At 42.9% G+C, this 18,269-nt stretch overlaps 1 protein-coding gene across 4 annotated transcripts in view; it reads right to left on the reverse strand.

Moving 5' to 3' along the window:
* The window catches only part of NEK7 (NIMA related kinase 7), a 95,036-nt gene that overhangs the window by 52,550 nt on the left and 24,217 nt on the right, over positions 1–18,269 (reverse strand). For all 4 annotated transcript variants that reach the window (XM_019530690.1, XM_019530688.1, XM_019530689.1 and 1 more), the window contains exons 3-4: positions 14,689–14,751; positions 5,104–5,214 (exon numbers count right to left, since the gene is read on the reverse strand). In XM_019530690.1, the coding sequence (XP_019386235.1) occupies positions 5,104–5,214; positions 14,689–14,751 (174 nt within the window). The remainder of the gene's footprint in view (positions 1–5,103; positions 5,215–14,688; positions 14,752–18,269) is intronic.

Here is an 18,269-nt window from a genome sequence, read left to right on the forward strand (position 1 = left end):
AAGGCCAATTTAGACTAGACATAAAAAAAAAAGTTCCTTATGGTGCAAGTGTTCACGATCTGGAAAAAACTCCCCCCAGAGGTGGTGCAAGCACCTACTCTGGACTCTTGCAAAAAACATGTGGATGTTTTTCTTGCTGGGGTCACTTGATCCCAGCTGACTTCCTGCCTATGGCAGGGGGGCTGGACTCAATGATCTCATTAAGTCCCTTCCAGCCCCAAATATCTATGAAATCTATGAAAAGCTCTATATCATCAACAGATGCATGCACTGCACACCCCGCAACCCCCATCTCCGAGTGCTAATCCAGGGTGGTGGTATGGCAACACTCCTACCCCTTGAGCAGTGAGAGAGAAAAAGCCTAGGACAGTGCAGGCAGACCTCCCTAATCAGAGGTCCTTGCAGGGCATGGCCACACACCCCCTCAGTTCATCACTATAGAAGGGAAAGGAGAACTGCTCTAGTGCCCCCCCAGCATCTAGCCTGAGCCACTGAGCATTTTAAGAGACAGAGGAAGGGGAACAGGCCATTCTGGGGGGAAGAGCCACAGATCACATGAGGTGAAGAGGAGGCACAGGCCACACACATGAGGAGGAGGGAGGGACTGTATCCCCCATCCACAGTGGGGAACGGGGCTACAGAGGTGCTGTACCAGCTCCAGAGAAGCCACCTCCATGGCCCAGTGGGCAGAACCTGGCATGGGAGGGAGCACCATGCCGCCAAATCCGCCTGGGAGCAGCATCAGTACAACACACCATGCCGCTGCCATTTTCATGAATCACCACCAGGGGCAGGGGCACTGCACCAGCATATCAGGGCTTCTCAGCATCACAAAGCAGTGGGGGGACAGTCACAGCTGGACCCACATCCTAGTGAGAGAAGGGGGCAGGGGAGCTCTGACTTTCCACAACAAAAACCCAAAGTCAAACACCAAAATTTATAGGTATTTAGAATCTATTTTATTAGAATGACTGAGGCACTTTTAGGCTTCCAAATTGATTTAAAATTGTAAATATATCAATAAAGCACTGAGTTTAACCAATACCTACATATGTATAGTGAAACTTTATTTTAATCACGGAAAAACATTGGGATTTTTAATCAAAGAACTCACGATGTTTAAAACAGAAAAAACCAGGATCCCTGGTCATGAGACTCTATGCTACATCTTGAAATATAACAGTGGTGTCATTTAAGTTACCCAAGGAGAATGGTTAATTTTTGTACACCTGGTAATCAGGGTTTTGTTTTTAGGTTGTCTTTTTCTTTACCCTTTTTATTATTATTAATTTGGGAGTGGGGAGAGGTGCAAGATTAGGGGTTGTTGATAATTGTTGGCTCTATAGTATTCAGTTGTGGCCATTTAATTTATCACAAACCTGCTCGTCTCCTTATCATGGCAAAGCTCTCAGAAACCTAATGCCCTTTTTATAGGCTCCTCTTTGGCTTCCAATAAAACATAAATATAACAGTACCACAATAGTGGAGGCTAAGCTATTGTTATTGCTTTCCAGGACTACTAATTACATTTCCCTCTCTCATAGTGACAAACCAAAATACATTTGCATGGGAGTTTGGAGGTTTTTCCATTCTGTTACAGATTATTTATTTTCAAAAGTATTTTTTCAAAAACTACAGAATAAGCCACAACACACACTCCTAAAAACAAAATTCACTCCATCCAAACAGACTATCAAATCATTTTCTCCATAAGCAGTATGAAGACTGAGTGCATTATGACACCTCATACATATTTAACGATAGCCTGATAAGCTGTCATTAACATCAAACAGCAATCTAGGTTTGCTACATTAAACATGATTCCTATGTTAAGAGGACAATCATAAACTGCTCCAAGATCGAGACTGTAAGAAATGCCCACCAACTTGGACAAGGTGTAATGAGGCCAACTGCACTGACGGAGACATTAGACACATACTGGGTTAAAAAAAGCTTCAATGGGCCATAAGACGAGACATGCCATAAGGCAATCTGTCATGGAGTACTCATATTAATAACTGTTGTGTCAAATTTGAACATTCAAAAGAACAGACAAACCTTCCCTTATGTTGTATGAAGTGTAAGCCTACAAAATTAATAATTCATGAGACAAAAGAAAAATCTCGTATTTGGATATAAATTTTAACAGGACCCTGTCAACCTGTTTCGACCCAAATTTTGATTATCCCACTGTAAAATTGTCAGTCTAGTGAGGGAATGTGCTTCAATGCTTTAAAGCCAATTTAAAAATTCATTAGTGTGAAAGAATTAAATACTCTGTTCATGTGGGATCACCACAGAACACTGCTCTGCTATTTAGTGTGTTCCATCTGCAACAGTAGAACAAAAACTAACTAGAATACTTCTTCCTGGGGTGTGCTGTGCTGATAGCATTAATGATAGTGTAAATGCAAGAAATGTTAAATGCAGTGAAAATGAAAAAAAGTAAGGGCACAGAGGATGCAAGTATCAAGGAAAAAAATTAGCTGAAAAGTAAAAAAGCTTCATTGTTATCAAGTGATATGTCCAAGTTCCAGAGTCCATTTGCAGAAATCTTCTTGGAAAGCTCTCTCTAAACTAGGATTGAATACATGCATTGAAATAATCTAGGAGAATTCTTCCAGGTTTGTTCTCCTGGTAGAGAAATTAACCCAGAGCTGAGTGAACAGACATTCATATGAAGCCTGTGCATGCATTTCAGCATGAAGGCTCCCTGGGTGCCTGCAGAAGTGTGGAGATGCTGCTCTGATGCACTGTAATAACAGCGGGTTGGAGTAGACTCAACTGAGACTGCTGGAGCATGCCAATTAGCACGCTCTGGCAGCCTGCGCATCTCATGTATTCGATGTCCCCAGGCTTCAAAAAGGGTGGTGGAAGAGCTTTAAAGCTCGTCAAATGAGCTTGCACCCCACCACCATTTTGAAGTGTGGGACACTGAATACATGAGATTCTGTAAGCACTTTAATTAGACTATAAGAGCGACTCTAATTAAAGTGCCCCATCCTCAGAGCATGTGTAAAGATGCCTCCTTAGACTGCCTGGCAGCAGTGCATATAGCAGCCCTGATTGCCTGACCCAGACTGCCCATAGTAAGCCTGCATTTCCTGCACCACAACATGGAAATTGTGAAGGAAGCATGTTCTGCTTCTTGGTGGAGCTGCAGAATCCAGCAAGTGACACACTGCCTCCTGGGAGTGGGAAATGCTGGTCTCTTCTGAGAGAAGCCACAGCATGGCATGTATAGACCTTTGCACTCTATACTCTCCTGGGAGTGATTTAACCCTGATTGTTCCCAGGATATTTTTCTCCTGGAGAGGCCATTTTTCTGAGAGAGAAAAAGGCTGAACACCTGCACACTTTCTGGCCTCATACAAACATCCAGTTTCTTCTGAGAGAGTCACTGCTCTCCCAGGAGAAACCATGAGCGTACAGATGTTCACATTTTTTTCTCCCAAGATAAATACGGCCACTCCGAGAGAAAAATAATTGGGAGAACAACCCGAGTTTAAATCACTCCCAGAGGAGTTTCACCTGGGAAGGCAATTGTCTGTACATGACATGGCTTCCCTCAGAAGAGAACATAGTCCTCCAGCTTCTCCCCTTCCCTCCTCCCCCCCATATGGAGACAGTGCATCACTCACTGGACTCTGCTGCTCCAGAACATATCCCCTTCGCTAATCCCATGTTGTGCTGCAGCAAAACAAAGGTTGATCACGGGCAGTCCAGGTCAGCCAAACAAAACTGCCTAGGCACTGCTGTGATCTGTCACCCAGCAGACTAAGGAAGCCTGCAAAGCATGCTGAAATATGTGCACAGGGTCCCTTACTTACTGCACAGTATCAGCACTGCAAGTTTTCCACTCTTCATGGCTGCAGCATTTGAATTTCTGTACACACAGCTCTGGATAAGTTTCTCTACCCAGACAACAGACCCGAGATAATTTTCCTAGATTATCTGAATGTGTGTACACAGCCTCTTTCTCCTGGGAGTGTTTCAACTCTCTCAAGAGAAACTGAATGTCTGTATAAGACCTAAGAGTAGCTGGACATGAGTAAAGAAAATATTTTATAATATAAGGTTTCTACAATTATTGCACAGGCAGGAATAAAGTTGAACTTATACTGCAAAAAATTATGTTGCTTACATGTGTCAACTGAAACAGATAAAATTCGTAACAAAATAAAGTGCATCTATTGATCAGATGATGAATTCTAATTAAACCACTTTTTGTATCTAGAAAAAGAAATGTTTAACTATGCCTGGAAATTTTGTAATTATTTTCCAATACATCAGCATTTTCTTTGCCAAGGCAGTAAATAGCTACAGGCCGCAAAACTAGAAAATATAAATTTTCTCCTTAAGTATCCAACCTCCTCCATCTTTCTTTATCATGTGGAATACAGTATTTAAGGACACTTGATAATCGTTGTGCCAAACTCGCACAGGAAAGTGATCATAATATATAAAAATACAACTTACTTCTGCAGCTAAAGAAGCAATTAATAGCTATGCAAGAAAAACGGTTGCCTTTCAAACAAATCTGAATTTTAAATTAAGTTGGATAGCTTAGGTTATTTCCTTTATAATATGAGCCAGTATCTGAAAGAATTTTATAAGCATTACTGGTAGTCATCAAGGAAGCATCTAAATTTACTATTAACTGCTACAGATTCATAAACTTGAAGCAGGACATGATTCCTCTTTCTCTCAATCCTCCCTCCAGCCAAAAAAAACATTCTTTGAAAGAAGACATGTTTAGATAGCTAAATTTAACAATGCCACAGTACTAGATTAACAGTGATATGGCACTCTGTCACACCCATTTTCCCTATACCCATTAATGCATTTGAAGTCTAGCTGTATTTTCATCTGCCCTTACTACTGACATCATTCTCATTTCACTATCACCTTTGCTGTTTTTTTAAATGACATAAAAATCTACCTATATTTTCTCTCCTTCAGATTAATTCAGAACACTCCATCTTCTTTTTACCGCCTTGCCATCTCACATTCAGTGAAGTGTTGAGCAATGAAAATGAAAAAGAAATACGAACAATACTTCTCCAAATTTTGATTAAAGGCCATTTAAAATAAATCTCTTACCTTTATCATTCTAGAGAGATCTCCAGCATCTGCTAATTCCAATACTATGTTCAGTTCATTGTCTTCAATGAATGAGGCATAATATTTAATCACATTTGGATGATTCAGTTGCTAAGAAAAGAAAATAATGAATCAGATATTTCACTCTGTAATATGTCCTTTAAAACAGTATGCTTTGACATATGATGTCATTGTATTATAACTATGTACTTATGTGAAACATTTTAGATTTGAGCAATTCAAGACGGTAAGAATTTCAGGTCCCAGGAACATCCAATATTTTGGTCCAAGAATTAGATGGTTTGCATAAGAACATGAAAGCTAGGAAATACCACAAACAAATTAGTGCACACAAAATCATTCTCCTGTCCCCTTGCATATATTCTGAGCCCACAATAACCTAAGCTCCTCCATGTCTTCATATGAAGCCTTACATTAGGGATGTCAGACATAAGGCCTGCAGACTTTTCAGCCCAATTTGGGTGCACTGGGGAACCTTCCCTCAGCAGCAGCAAAGCACCTGGATGAGATCTCCAGCACTTGAGCCTGAGTAACACCACAGCTTGTTGCCATTATAGCAACCAAGTGCCCTGGTGAAAGCTGTGGTGCTGGAGCACCACCAGCATAATGGAATAAAGCCTAGCACTGTGACTTGTTTCAGCAGCAGTAGCCACATGCCTGCAGGTCAGGCTTCATTACACAGTGCTGCCTGAGCTCCAGACCTGCAGCTCCCACCCAGGTGCTTGGCTACTACTGCCCTGCTCCGGCACCTCTTCTGGCCATTCAGAGAGGCAGGAAGGCAGCTAGGCTCCAATTCACATGCATGTGGTGGAGAAGGAGACATGGCCTGGCCCCAGTTCAGCTGTGGGTAGAAGGGGGCATGGCTTGGCCCCAATCCAGCCATGTGGCAGCACAGGAGGGTGGCAGTATTAATGGCCATTGCTGTCCTGGCACAAAACTTCCCAACCCCTTGGGGAGCCTTGTAGGCTAGATGCCATGGCTCCAAATGCCACATTTGGCCTGTGGGTTGGAGGTTGAGCATCCTTACCCTACACCTCATTCTCTGTTTTCTACACCAGTGGTCTCCAAAGTGAGGTGCGCAAGACAATCCACTGAGGTGCGGGAAGAAAATATTAGAACTTCTATTTATATTTATTTTTTATCTATAAAAATAAGAAAGAAATTAAGCTTTACTAATATTTAATATATGGATTGACACTGGCACCCTCACTCGGTCCATATGTCAGATGGTCACGTGTCACATACAGTACGCGAGTAGTACATGTATATAATTTATAAATAAATAAATATACATATATTGGGGGTTCATGCTCAAAAATTTTTTTTACTGATGGGTTGCACGATCAAAAAAGTTTGGAGACCACTGCTCTACAGTGAACAAAGAAAAGTGTTTTTAGAACAAGCAGCACATGAGCACATAAACAACACATTGTAACAAATATGAATGGGACAGGGACAAAGTTTCATGGGGAATACCGATTCTGATGTTTTCAGATTTCTATATGCCTTCAATTTTCAAATGTATTTGTGTCTGACTTCAACCAAATATTTCAGAATTCAGAGCCTTGTTTTTTTCCCAAGCTGATTAACAAAGTAAAAAACAAACAAAAAAAATAAGAATTTAATTCCATTATGGATTATCACTAAGGTTGAAATCCAAAATCTCCCCTGCCTAGTACAGATGTCTCCCACTTTAGTTAAAAGAGTAACAAAGTAGCAGTAGTAAACTATTCTCTCTGTGAGAGCCACCTCTAGTTTCTACTGGAGACAGTAGTTTCTGGCTGCTGCCATAAGGAATGTTTCAGCATTTTATCCAATTACTGCCTCATGCAATATTCATAAAATGTTTCTGAGATCAAAGGCCTAAGGAGTTATTATAGCTGCTGCTGCTGCATTGCACCTGAACCAGACCTCTCACTGTTCCTGGTACAATTCTCAGTGCAGTTACATTCGGGAACTGAGTGGGGTTCAAGCACAGACTAAATGTTTTGAGATTTCATCAGGTAAGCTCTACTGAGCGTGTGCACATTGCTATTTGCAGGGGTTTGAAATGCATTTGAAACAGAACCATCACCTTTCAAATATCAAGTGTCCCATCAAAAAGCAACCTGACCCTCAAAAAAAGCAGTGTGAGGCAGCAATCAAGATGGATATTTTTAGTCAAAATAGTTATGAAGGGCCAGGCACAAAGTACCAGATCTTGTTCTTGGAAGGTAAGCAAGCTTGGTCTGTCTGTGCAAACCATTTGAAAAGCATTTGTTTGGCTGTTTACTTGGGCCATGTGCTCCAAGCAGTGATTGCTGCCTGTGTCTAATAAAATCCCTAACAAGGGAGTGGAGCTAGTCCAGGGCCAGGAGAGCATAAGAGGAGACCCCTCTGAGGGACCTGGGGAGCAACTGAATAGGGCAGGGGTGGGCAAAATGCAGCCCATGGGCCGGATGCAGCCCCTCAAGTCATTTTATCTGGCCCACGGAGCCCCTAAAAAATTCAGAAAATCAATACTTATCTGCCCCTGGCTGCCTGTCATGAAGCCCTTGATGGCTTGCCAAAACTCTGTAAGAGGCCCTCTGCCCAAAATAATTGCCCACCCCTGGAATAGGGGATAGCAAACAGGGCAGTTTACAAGCAGTTGGCAAGTCAGTTCACAGATCAGTTTGCCACACCACCATCTTTGAAGAGGAGCCTTTAAGGTAAGTTATTTCTTTAATTAAGAGTAACTAATCTAGATATTTAGCAGAAATAGCTAAAACTCTACAGTTAGAGAAATACTTAAGTCTCTTGTTTGATAATCACCTGTAATTATGGCAGAGTAAAGTTAAACAAAAGGTTAATACATAAGTTCAAAGTTTCTAGTCTAAGGGAACCCGTAAATTAAAACCTTCTTAAAAGAGGAAACCAAGTTTTAACACTTTTTAAAAATATGCAGGAAGAAGCCCAGCAATAGGGTGGGAGGCTACTCAGTTTATTCCACTGAGTTCAACATGTATCATTTCCTGCCACAGGTTCCATGTGTGTGCACCCAATGCAAGGAACTCCTGGCTCTGAGAAAGCAAATATGCTCTCCCAGGGTTAAGGTGCTGGAACTGGAGCAGCTATGGGAGGCAGAGAGGTTCATAGATGAATTGGGACCTACTGAATTCGAAGCAGCTGCCCTCCTATTTTGTGGTGTAAGTGTGGCACCCGGCACCTTTTTTGTGGTGGAGCATGATGGGCCAGTTTCCCCATGTCTCTGATTAGCTGAACGGTCCTGGAACTCCCACCCCTCCCTGGAGACTGACAGAAGTCCCACCCCTCCCCAACACTTACTGTCAGTTTTGTCTTTTCACAGTCCCTGTGTTTTTTCATAGGGACCAGGCTTATTAACACAGAACAACTGAATTCGCTGTTTCCATAAAAATCACAAATTCAGTAGGTCCCTATAGATGAGGCTTTCCAGGACAATGGAAGAGCAATCTGACCTCTACTGTAGCAGCTCCCAAGCTGCTGAGGAGGATGAAAGCCTCAAGGATGAAGGCCATCAAACTGGGAAGGAGGGAAACTTGTCACTTAGATAGGACCCACCTTCCAGTTGAAGTTAGTGTCCTCTTGCACCAAGGATACTCCTCCAAGGGAGCGGTACCCACAGGACAAAGCAGCAGGTGGAAGTAGTGTGCAATCTGATTATTAGGCACATAGGTGGATTTCTGATGTCCAAGAGGACCACATGGCAACTTGCCTGTTGGATGCAAAGGGAGTGGACCTCATGAAATGTGTATATAGGCTACTAGGGAGGACTGGGGAGAAGCCAGTGGTCATGTTCCAGATGGGTACCACTGACACGGGTAAAGGGTGGCAGAAAGGTCCTGGAACCTAAATGTAGTCTGCCAGGTAGGAGGATGAAGTCCAGGACTTGCATGGTAGCATTCTCTGAAACAGTTCCAGTGCCACATGCAGGACCTGGGACACAGGCAAAGCTCAAGAGTCAATGCATGGCTTAGATGACAGTGCAGAGAGGAAGGGTTTAAGTTTATCAGAAATAGGGAGACCTTTGGAACAGGGGGAGTTATACAGAAAGGGATGGTTTCCACCTAAGCCAAAACAGTACCACAAAGGTGGCATGTAACATAAAAAAAGATGGTAGAGAGTTGTTTTTAAACTGAAAACAGGGAAAAAGCTGACAGGTACAGAACAGCATACAGTTCATACTGACATCCTATAGGAGTGAAACTGTAAAAAAATAAATAAATAAATAAATAAATAAATAAATAAATATAGAAATAAGAAAAAGTGAAGGAAAGCACAAGCAAATACCTTTAATAAGTAAAATGCCACAAAGAAGTTGCCAACCAGGTAATAATAAAAAGTGCATGTGCTTTTAAATTAATGCTAGAAGCCTCAGATCAAAGATGGGGGAACTTGATCGCTTAGCAGTAAATAATGATACTGACATAATATGCATCTCTGAAACATGGTGGAATGAGGAAAATCAATGGGATACTGTAATGCCAGGATACAAATTCTGCAGAAATGACAGGGTAGGTGTACTGGTGGGGGAGTAAGACTACACCAAACCAAATAGGGTAGATTTTTCAACTGATTAAGAGAAATACCATAGAATCTTTGTGGATAGAAATCCTGGGTTTCAACAGAAAAAAGTACATCTAGAGATATATATATTATTGACCCCTCAGACCAGGATGGCAGCCACAAGCTAGAAATACTAGAGGAAGCTGAGTGAGACTGTGGCAGCAGAAAACACCATAATAATGAGGGAGTTCCACTATCTAGAAATAGACTGTGTCAATCTAACATCAAGCCAGAATGCATAAAACAAATTTCTTGATGTTAAAAAAGACTGCTTCCTGAAGCAGTTAGTCCTGGAACCTTTAAGAAGAAAGTCCACTCTTGACCTAGTCCTAAGGTAGTGCACAGGATTTGGTGCAACAGATTTGGTGCAACCATGTTAGTGAGCTGCTCAGCAATAGTGACCACAATGCAATTGGGTTTGACATTCATGTGGGAGGAAAGACAAGAAAATTTATCACAGTTGCCTTAATTTTAAAAAGGAAGACAATAACAAAATGAGAAAGCTAGTTAGAAAGAAGTTAAAAGGTGTCCCCAAAGAGGTGAAGAACTTGTAAGCAGCATGGGAACTACTTAAGACAACTGTATTAGAGGCAAAGAGCAAATGCATAATGCAAATTTAAAAAAAAAAAAATGAAAAGCAGACCAAAAGAAAGCCAGCATGATGTAATGGTAGAGTTGCAGAGGCAACAAGCAGAAAAAAGGTTTCTTTTAATAAGTGGAAGTTAAATTCTAATGAGCAAAATAAAAAAAGCATAAATGCTGGCAAATCAAATGTCAGACTGTAATAAGACAAAGTTAAGAGAATTCGAGAAGAAACTTGCTAGAGACACAAAAAAGGCTCTAAAGGGGATGCAGAGAACTACAGGCCAACAAGCCTAGCTTCTCTTCCTGCAGAACTTGTAGAAACAATAAAAAAAAGAATTCTTCAGTACATGGGTGAACATGACTTTCTATGAAGGAATCAACATAGCTTTGTCAAAGGGAAAGTACGCCTCACCAACCTATTAGTAAGGGTGCACCGATAGAGACTTTTTGGGTGATACCGACAGCCAATATTTAAGGGGCCATATCGGCCAATACCAATCTGATTCCAATAGCCTGGAGAGCAGTGCCAGGCTGGTTAAGTCTGGTGTGGGGGAAAGGGTGGGGGGAGGGAAGGGACATGGGGCGAGCAGATCAAGGCTCTCATGGTGAGGGAGGGAGCGGGGCTGAGGCAGGCACTGCTCAGCCGGGGCAGGACAGGGCACAGGATGGAGCTATAAGCGGCTCATCTGGGGGGGCCTCTGCACCCCAGAAGGGCACATGGGGCGTATGCCCCCAGATCTGTGCGTGGGGTGAGGGCAGGCTGCCACTGCGTGCTGGGGCCAGGGCTGCGCTTGGGGTGGGTGGCAGCGACACTGGCACTGAGAGGGGACTACAGGGGAGGGGGTTGCAACCACTCCAAAATTTTCCTTAACCCCCACTCTGTCACCTCCTTCACAGTGCCACTGCCACCCACCCTGAGCATAGTCCAGCTCAACACTCCTGGAAGAGCCTGGCACAGCCTGCAGTCATAGCCCACCCTGTCCCATGTGCAGATCTGGGGGCACACGACCCCCCATGCCCTCCCAGGGTGCATGCAGTGGCGGAAGCTACCCCCACCCACATCCCCCAGATGAGCCACTCGTGGCTCTGTCCCATGCCCTGCCCCACCCTGGCTGAGCAGCACCTGCCCCTCCCTTCCTCACTGCAAGGGCCTTGAACTGCACCCCCCATGCCCCTTCCCTCCCTCTACCCCTTCCCCACAACACACTTACCAGCCAGATGATGCTCTCCATATGCTCAACAGCCCTTGCAGCCAATTAGTGGTGAGGGGCAGAGCCACCAGGGCCCCTTGTCCATTCAGAGGTGTGAGGGGCCCTGTTACAATCAGCCCACAAAAATGGCAGCCACTCCTTTAATCTCCCTGCAAAAACAGCCAGCAACCTCCACAGGTTAGGTAGGACCCTAATGATAAGGGTTTAGAATATACTAAATGACAAAGAGAAAGTAAAGAGGGATTTATTATTTACTCTCACAGTACAAAACTAGGGTCACAAAATGTGACTGGTAGGTAGCAAGTTTAAAACTGACAAATTAAGCTCTTTTTTATACAAGTTGTAATTAAAGTGCGAGACTCATTACCAGGGATCCTTGTGTTTTCTGTTTAAAAATCCCAAATTCTCTGATTAAACCCCCCACAGTAGATTCTGATTAAAACCTCCAAAATACATGTTTTTCCACAATTAAAATGAAATACAACTCTGTGTGTGTGTGTGTGTGTGTGTGTGTGTGTGTGTGTGTTCACTACAGTGAAACAGAGATAATAATATAATAAAATAAGTTTTACACTACAATAAAATTAAGTTCTCCATTTTGGGTTTTTTTTATGGTTATCATGGAAAAAAAAAGAGCTCCTTCTGCCCCTTTTGCTCACCATGGGACATGGGTCCAGATGCAGCTGCCCACCTCCCCTCCCTCCCTCCCCCCCGCCGTCACTCTGTGGCGCTCAGCAGCTTTGATATGCCATTGCCTCTCACTTCCAAGCCACGGCTCTGCTGGTGTTCCTCACTCCTGACCCGCAGCTCCCCATTCCTGCTAGTACCCCTCACTCCCTACTCACGGTCCCCCCCATCCCAAGTGTCCCTCACTCTTGACCCACAGCCTCTCAACCAGTGACCCTCACTCTTGACCTACAGCTCCCCATCCCTGCTGGTGCCCCTCACTCCTGACCCGCAGCTCCCCATTCCTGACAGTGTTCCCCCACTCCCAACTTGCAGACCCCTACTCCAGGTTCTTTCCTCCCCAATGTGTAGGGAAAAGAGTGGGTGTGTGGGAAGTCTCAGGCACAGCAGGTATGCCTGACCATAGGTGATGTGTCAGGGAGGCATGGTGGCACAAATGCCCCCCCCAATGTGTGTGCCTACAGCAGGCATGGGGCTGTAGCCTGGCTCCAACACAGGTAGGAGCCATCTCCATGGTCTGGCAGGAAGGACCCAGTGCAGGACAGCAGAGGGGGGCTGCAAGATTCACTGTTGCCGCTGCCGTTGCTGCCAGGACCCCAACACCAGCTATGCTGCCAGCAGCATGAGGAGTAACAGACCAGGGGGAAGTCATGCCACCTTCACCTCCTCCCACCACCAGCTGCTTGAGCACTGGACTATGGCTCTACCCTGCTGCCATGGCCTGGATGCCATTGCTGCTTCACTCAAATCACCCACACTGCCTCCCTCCCCACCTCCCCTCTGGAGCAGAGCTGTGGCCTAAGGGGAGCAGCAACAGAGGCTGGGCCATGGTAGTGGGGTAGAGCTGTGGTCCAGAATGCAAGCAGCTGACAGCAGGAGGTGAGGGCAGCATGTCCCCCTCAGTCTGTTACTCCTCATTCTGCTGGCAGTGATAGGGCCCTCGTGGCAGCAATGAGTCACAGCGCCCCAATCCACCCTCCCATGCCAGGTCCCACTTGCTGGGCCACAGAGGTGGCTCCTGCTCAGGCTGGTCCAACCAGGCTGCAGCCCATGTCCACTGTATGCACACAAATCAGACAGGGCCTGTGCCCACTCATGACCACCTCCCCAGACATATCACCTATGTCCCCTCACCCCCACAACACCTATAACCCTTATGCTCCCTGCTCCCCCACCCTACCTGTGCCCCCACCATAGGCTCATCTGCAGGGAGCTGCAGGAGGTGCTCTCCAATACACTGCCTGTTACACTCATGTGTGCACATGCACGTGCACCTGACACCCCCTGCCTGTGATCGCCCTCCTCCTGCTTCCCACAGCCTAAAGCAGCAGTCCCTTGCAGGCTGAAACTGCCAGTCTGCAAGAGGAAACCCACAGTTTTCTCATGTTTTTCTCCTTTAAGGGAGAAAATCCATGTTTTTCCATGAGAAATGGAAAACCCGGATCCCTGCTCATTAACACCAGATAAAAGTTTAGCCAGATTCAGAAAAAGGAATGAAAAAATTCTTGGGGAAAAGGGGTATCAGTAGCTATTGTGCACAGGGGTCAGTGATGCAGAAATTCTGATTCAGAACTTCAATTGCTAGACCTTAAATACTGGAGACTGCAAATGAAAGGAACAGTGGATATAACCCAGCTCACTCTCCCTTTCACCATCCACTCTCTGCCACTGTGAGACACAGGATACTGGCCAAAATGAACCTATAGTTTGATCCAGGAAATGGTAATTCTTATGTCCTGATGAGAAACACAAAACACAGACTTTCACTACAAAGTATACACTGTAATTAGCTCCAAGTATAAGAGGAGGAAGTGGCAGTTTATCATCAGCAAATTAGAAACTCCATAAAGTGTCCAATTGGAGTTAATTTACCAAGCGTGTTCTTGACTTTCTTCTGATGACAAGACATTGCTATTTTAATCTCCAAGTCTGCTATTGAACAGAAGGCAAGAATAAAAAACTTTATTGCAAGGAAGGGACATCTAAATTGTAGCATGCAGCTTATGGGTTTTCTTCCAGTCCTTCTGTCAGTTTCCTTCCATCATACTTTCTTCTGGTGACTACTATCTATCACTTTATCTCTGCACGTAAAAGAACAGCTGTAAGCTAGCTGGCTGAAAATATTCAAACACCACATCCCATTCTCTTGCCCAGGAATTAGAAAAGTCAATTTCTCTGTATGCTTCACCTTCAGTAATCAGCGAAATGGCAGTTACAAGTTTACTGCCAGTACAGCTTCTTTATAAGACAGTGTGCCAATACTGTCACCATAATTTGAATTCAAACTTTTGTATGTTATACACATTACATGTTTATCCAGTATCTTATTAGATTTTCTTCATTTGTTTGAAGTAAAAGACTCGCATGCTGTCTCTGACGTAACCTGCTTTTAAAAAGGGTTTATCTTATAATTAAATATATCAATATAAAACTTTAAGCATACCCTGTACATGACAGAATATATTTCATCCCTATCTGTTATCAATATGAAAAAAATATATCAGTAAGTCTTTACCTTAAGAAGATCTATTTCTTTGATGCAGTCAGCACGGGCTTTGGCATCCATTAAATCAAAAATCTAAACACCAAAAAGACAAAAGACATTTTATTAGATAACAAAACACCATAAACACAATCACAATTATTTATTATTTTATAGTGCCCCGAAGTAAGCTTGAGACATTCATGGAAAAACACAACATGGCAAGAAGAAATGAATTTATACAATTTAAGCACATACAAGTATATAATGAGCCATTACTACATCTTCCTTTCAGAAACCTTAAAGCAAAACAAAAACAACTATTATTAATCCTAATTTAATTTTCTCACTTTTTTGTAATGAAAACAAAGATTTCTATACTCAATTACATTCTTCTCCAGCAAATATAAAATAGTATCTGCAACACAAGTGTTTGCTATATAATAATAAGTCCAAGAACATTTTTCCACAAACCAAAGCCACTAATTCCTGAGCATAAAACAATTCTATTAGCAAAAGTACATATGCTAAACAAATGAAGGTTACTGGACAGCACTTTAATGTTCCAATAAAAACAAAGTGTAATTAGCTGGAAAATGCATTGCATCACCTCTCTCACACTCATATTTCCTCTCCCTTCTTAACTACCTCCTTTCTTTTCTCAGACTGACTGCTAAGCTACAGCATCAGCAGACAGCTTTAAATCTTTTCACTCTTCTACCGGCATCCATTACAATTCCAGGTTGGGTCCTTTGCTCTCTCCAATCTGAGCTCTCACATTAACCCTAAGGATTCCATTACCACCTTTATATATTTACTGGCATAAGCAGATCTACCCTAATCTCTGCCATTCAAGGCCACACTAACATTCCAACTTCCTATCCCTGCCATGGTATGGCGAGTTCACTCTCTCCAATACGGAACTTCCCTTTCCCAGCAGCTCTCCACTGACTTGCTCTTTTTCACCAACCAGACTTTTTCCAGTCTCTCAGGATCATAAACTTACTTCAGCCTCTTTCCAGTCACCTTCCGTTTTTCTGAAAAGTTGTCTTCAGTTTGTTACATTGCAAACTATCCAGAGACTCACATTACGCCTATGTAATTCTTATATTAATCTGCTCTATAAATTATTTTTGTGAAATTATTTTTTTCTGATTTATATCAGCTCATTACTTTTCATCTCTTTCTAGATGCCTCAAAAAAGAAAAAGGCTGTGTTATGTACTCTCAAGGTCACTGTGGTCCATTTAATCAAAATAAGCATATTCCAAAGTTGCAAGCTTTTTACAGAGAATGCCCTGTTTCCAGCTATAAAAATCTAGGGACTGCCTCATTAAAGGTGACCTGAATTGCCAGATAAAACTATGGAGAGACAAATCTTTAAGAAATGGTGCATTCTAAGCCAACAAAACTCAACGTCCTAAAAAGAACACAATCAAAAAACAAATGTACTATTTCTGGCACTAATAAAATAAGAAATTTAGCAACATATGATTACTTGGCCACAGAGAATTTTTCATTTGAGATGCAATGGTCAGCCCTCGACCCCCAAAAAAGAAATCTAAGAATCTTAGAGGTTTTCATTCAAGTATTGGTCCTCAGAGAAGATACAGGCTGTATTGGTTATCTCCTCTGGAACCCTAAGAATCAATCTTCTGTCCTTAAAAGTAAGGTGGATATGGAGTTAACCTCATGAAAAAGATAATACTTTCAAGTTTATTATAAAAACCCAAACTGTATCAGAAAAAACAGCAGAAAAATAGAGGGTAAAAACCAGAAAGAAGCCTCTCAATTGCTTGTTTATTAATGCTAGGGTGATGGGAAATCTACTGAGTTAGAGGCGATTGATAATTCAAAGAGGAGATTATGGCTGACAATAAAAACATAGCAGGCAAAGTCAAATGAGTGGAATGTTATCACTAAGAATAACAATTTCAGATGTACCAGAGACAAAAATGTGGCACTAGCAGAAATGCATTAGTCACCGTAAGTATTAAAAAGCAAACCAATACTGATGTGAAAGACAGAAAGAAGAGTTTGAGTCAAGATTAAACACCTGAATAGTAAAGCAGAAGTTGTCGCCTGCATCTGTTATAGATCTCAAAACCTGAATGAAGAAACCAATTTTATTTAATCACCTTAACATTAGACTAAAGACCTAAAACTTGGTTGTCATGGAAAACTGTAGTGATTCAGTTATCTTCTGGGAAGCACAAAAATGTTCAACTCAGTCACTATGGAACTTCTGAAACATGTTAAAGGGTAGTACATAAAACTGAGAAAATCCTGGGACAAGCTGGAGCCTATTGCAGACAGATAATAACAAACTTGAAAAAATGTGGAAAATCTTAGAAAAATATTATTTTTAAAAAGTCAGGAGAGAAGAGAAAAACAGATTTGAAGGAATCTATTATGAATTTGGTGATGCCCATAAAGAGTTTATGAACTTGGTGATGCCCAAAATTAGTCGCAATTCATTTTGATGTACTAATTTACAGCCCATTTTTTGGTTTTACTGCAAATCCTACCTAGGAATTTGCTTTTCATTCGCCCCTTCTCCCATCAGCTAACATTATTCCATTAAGATGAAATCAATAGAAGACTGCAGCACTGGTGCCATCGCAAGGGCTTTGGCTTCTTTGACCATAGCTATCAGAGATAGAGGCAGTGGTCTGCTGGAAAGGGATGGCCTCCACCTCACTCCACTGAGGAAGAAGCTGTCCTCAGTCAGAGTGGCTGACCTGACAGGGCTTTAAACTAAGCTCACCAGGGGATGGGCAGACAACCACCAATGCAAGCCAAGCAACAGCTGCAGAATTAGTAAGTCATGCAGCACAGGGGACACACGTGAATTCCCAAAAGAATTCACTCCTACCCCACTCCAGGGACAGGACTCTTCTAGGAGTGCTGAGAAACCTAGGACCTCCAATGGCAGGCTTACTTCTCTGTACACAAATGCCAGGAGCCTGAGGAACAAACAGGAGGAAGTGGCCCTCCTGTTAAATAAAATCAATATGTTCTCATAGGAATAACAGAGACCTGGTGGACCACAGGTATTGACAGCTATACTTTATACAGGAGGGATTGTGTTGCTAGAAAGGATGGAGGTGTAGCTCTCTATATGAAGGAGCAGTACCCTTCCCTACAAGTGGAGTTTGGTACCCAAGAAGGATGGCTCAAGACCCTGTGGGTCAGATTACGGGGAGGAACTTAGTGAAGGGGATATAGTGGTAGGAGTCCACTATAGAACTCCTAACCAAGAGGAAGATCTTGACCACACATTCACAGGGGAACTGGCAGAGGCTAGATGCGCTCAGTACATGGTTGTCATGGATGACTTCAACTGACATCTCATGGGAGGAGCACTCTGCCAAATCTGATCGGTCACATAGCTTTTGCACCTGCATTGACGAATTTTGCTCGTGTCAAGAAGCCTATGCGCCAACTAGAGGTAAAGCTCTCCTGGATCTGGTACTAGACCAGGCTTGTCCGACATGCGGACCTCCAAGCTGTTTTCTGAGGCCCGAGGTGCTGTGACAGGAAACGGAAGTAAACACTGTACTTTCATTTTTGGGGGGGAGGGGAGGGAATGTGATACCACTTCCTGTGAGGTCT

Source organism: Crocodylus porosus, unplaced genomic scaffold (genome assembly GCF_001723895.1).
Source record: "Crocodylus porosus isolate Cpor-Errol unplaced genomic scaffold, CroPor_comp1, whole genome shotgun sequence".
NCBI classification, from domain to species: Eukaryota; Metazoa; Chordata; order Crocodylia; family Crocodylidae; genus Crocodylus; species Crocodylus porosus.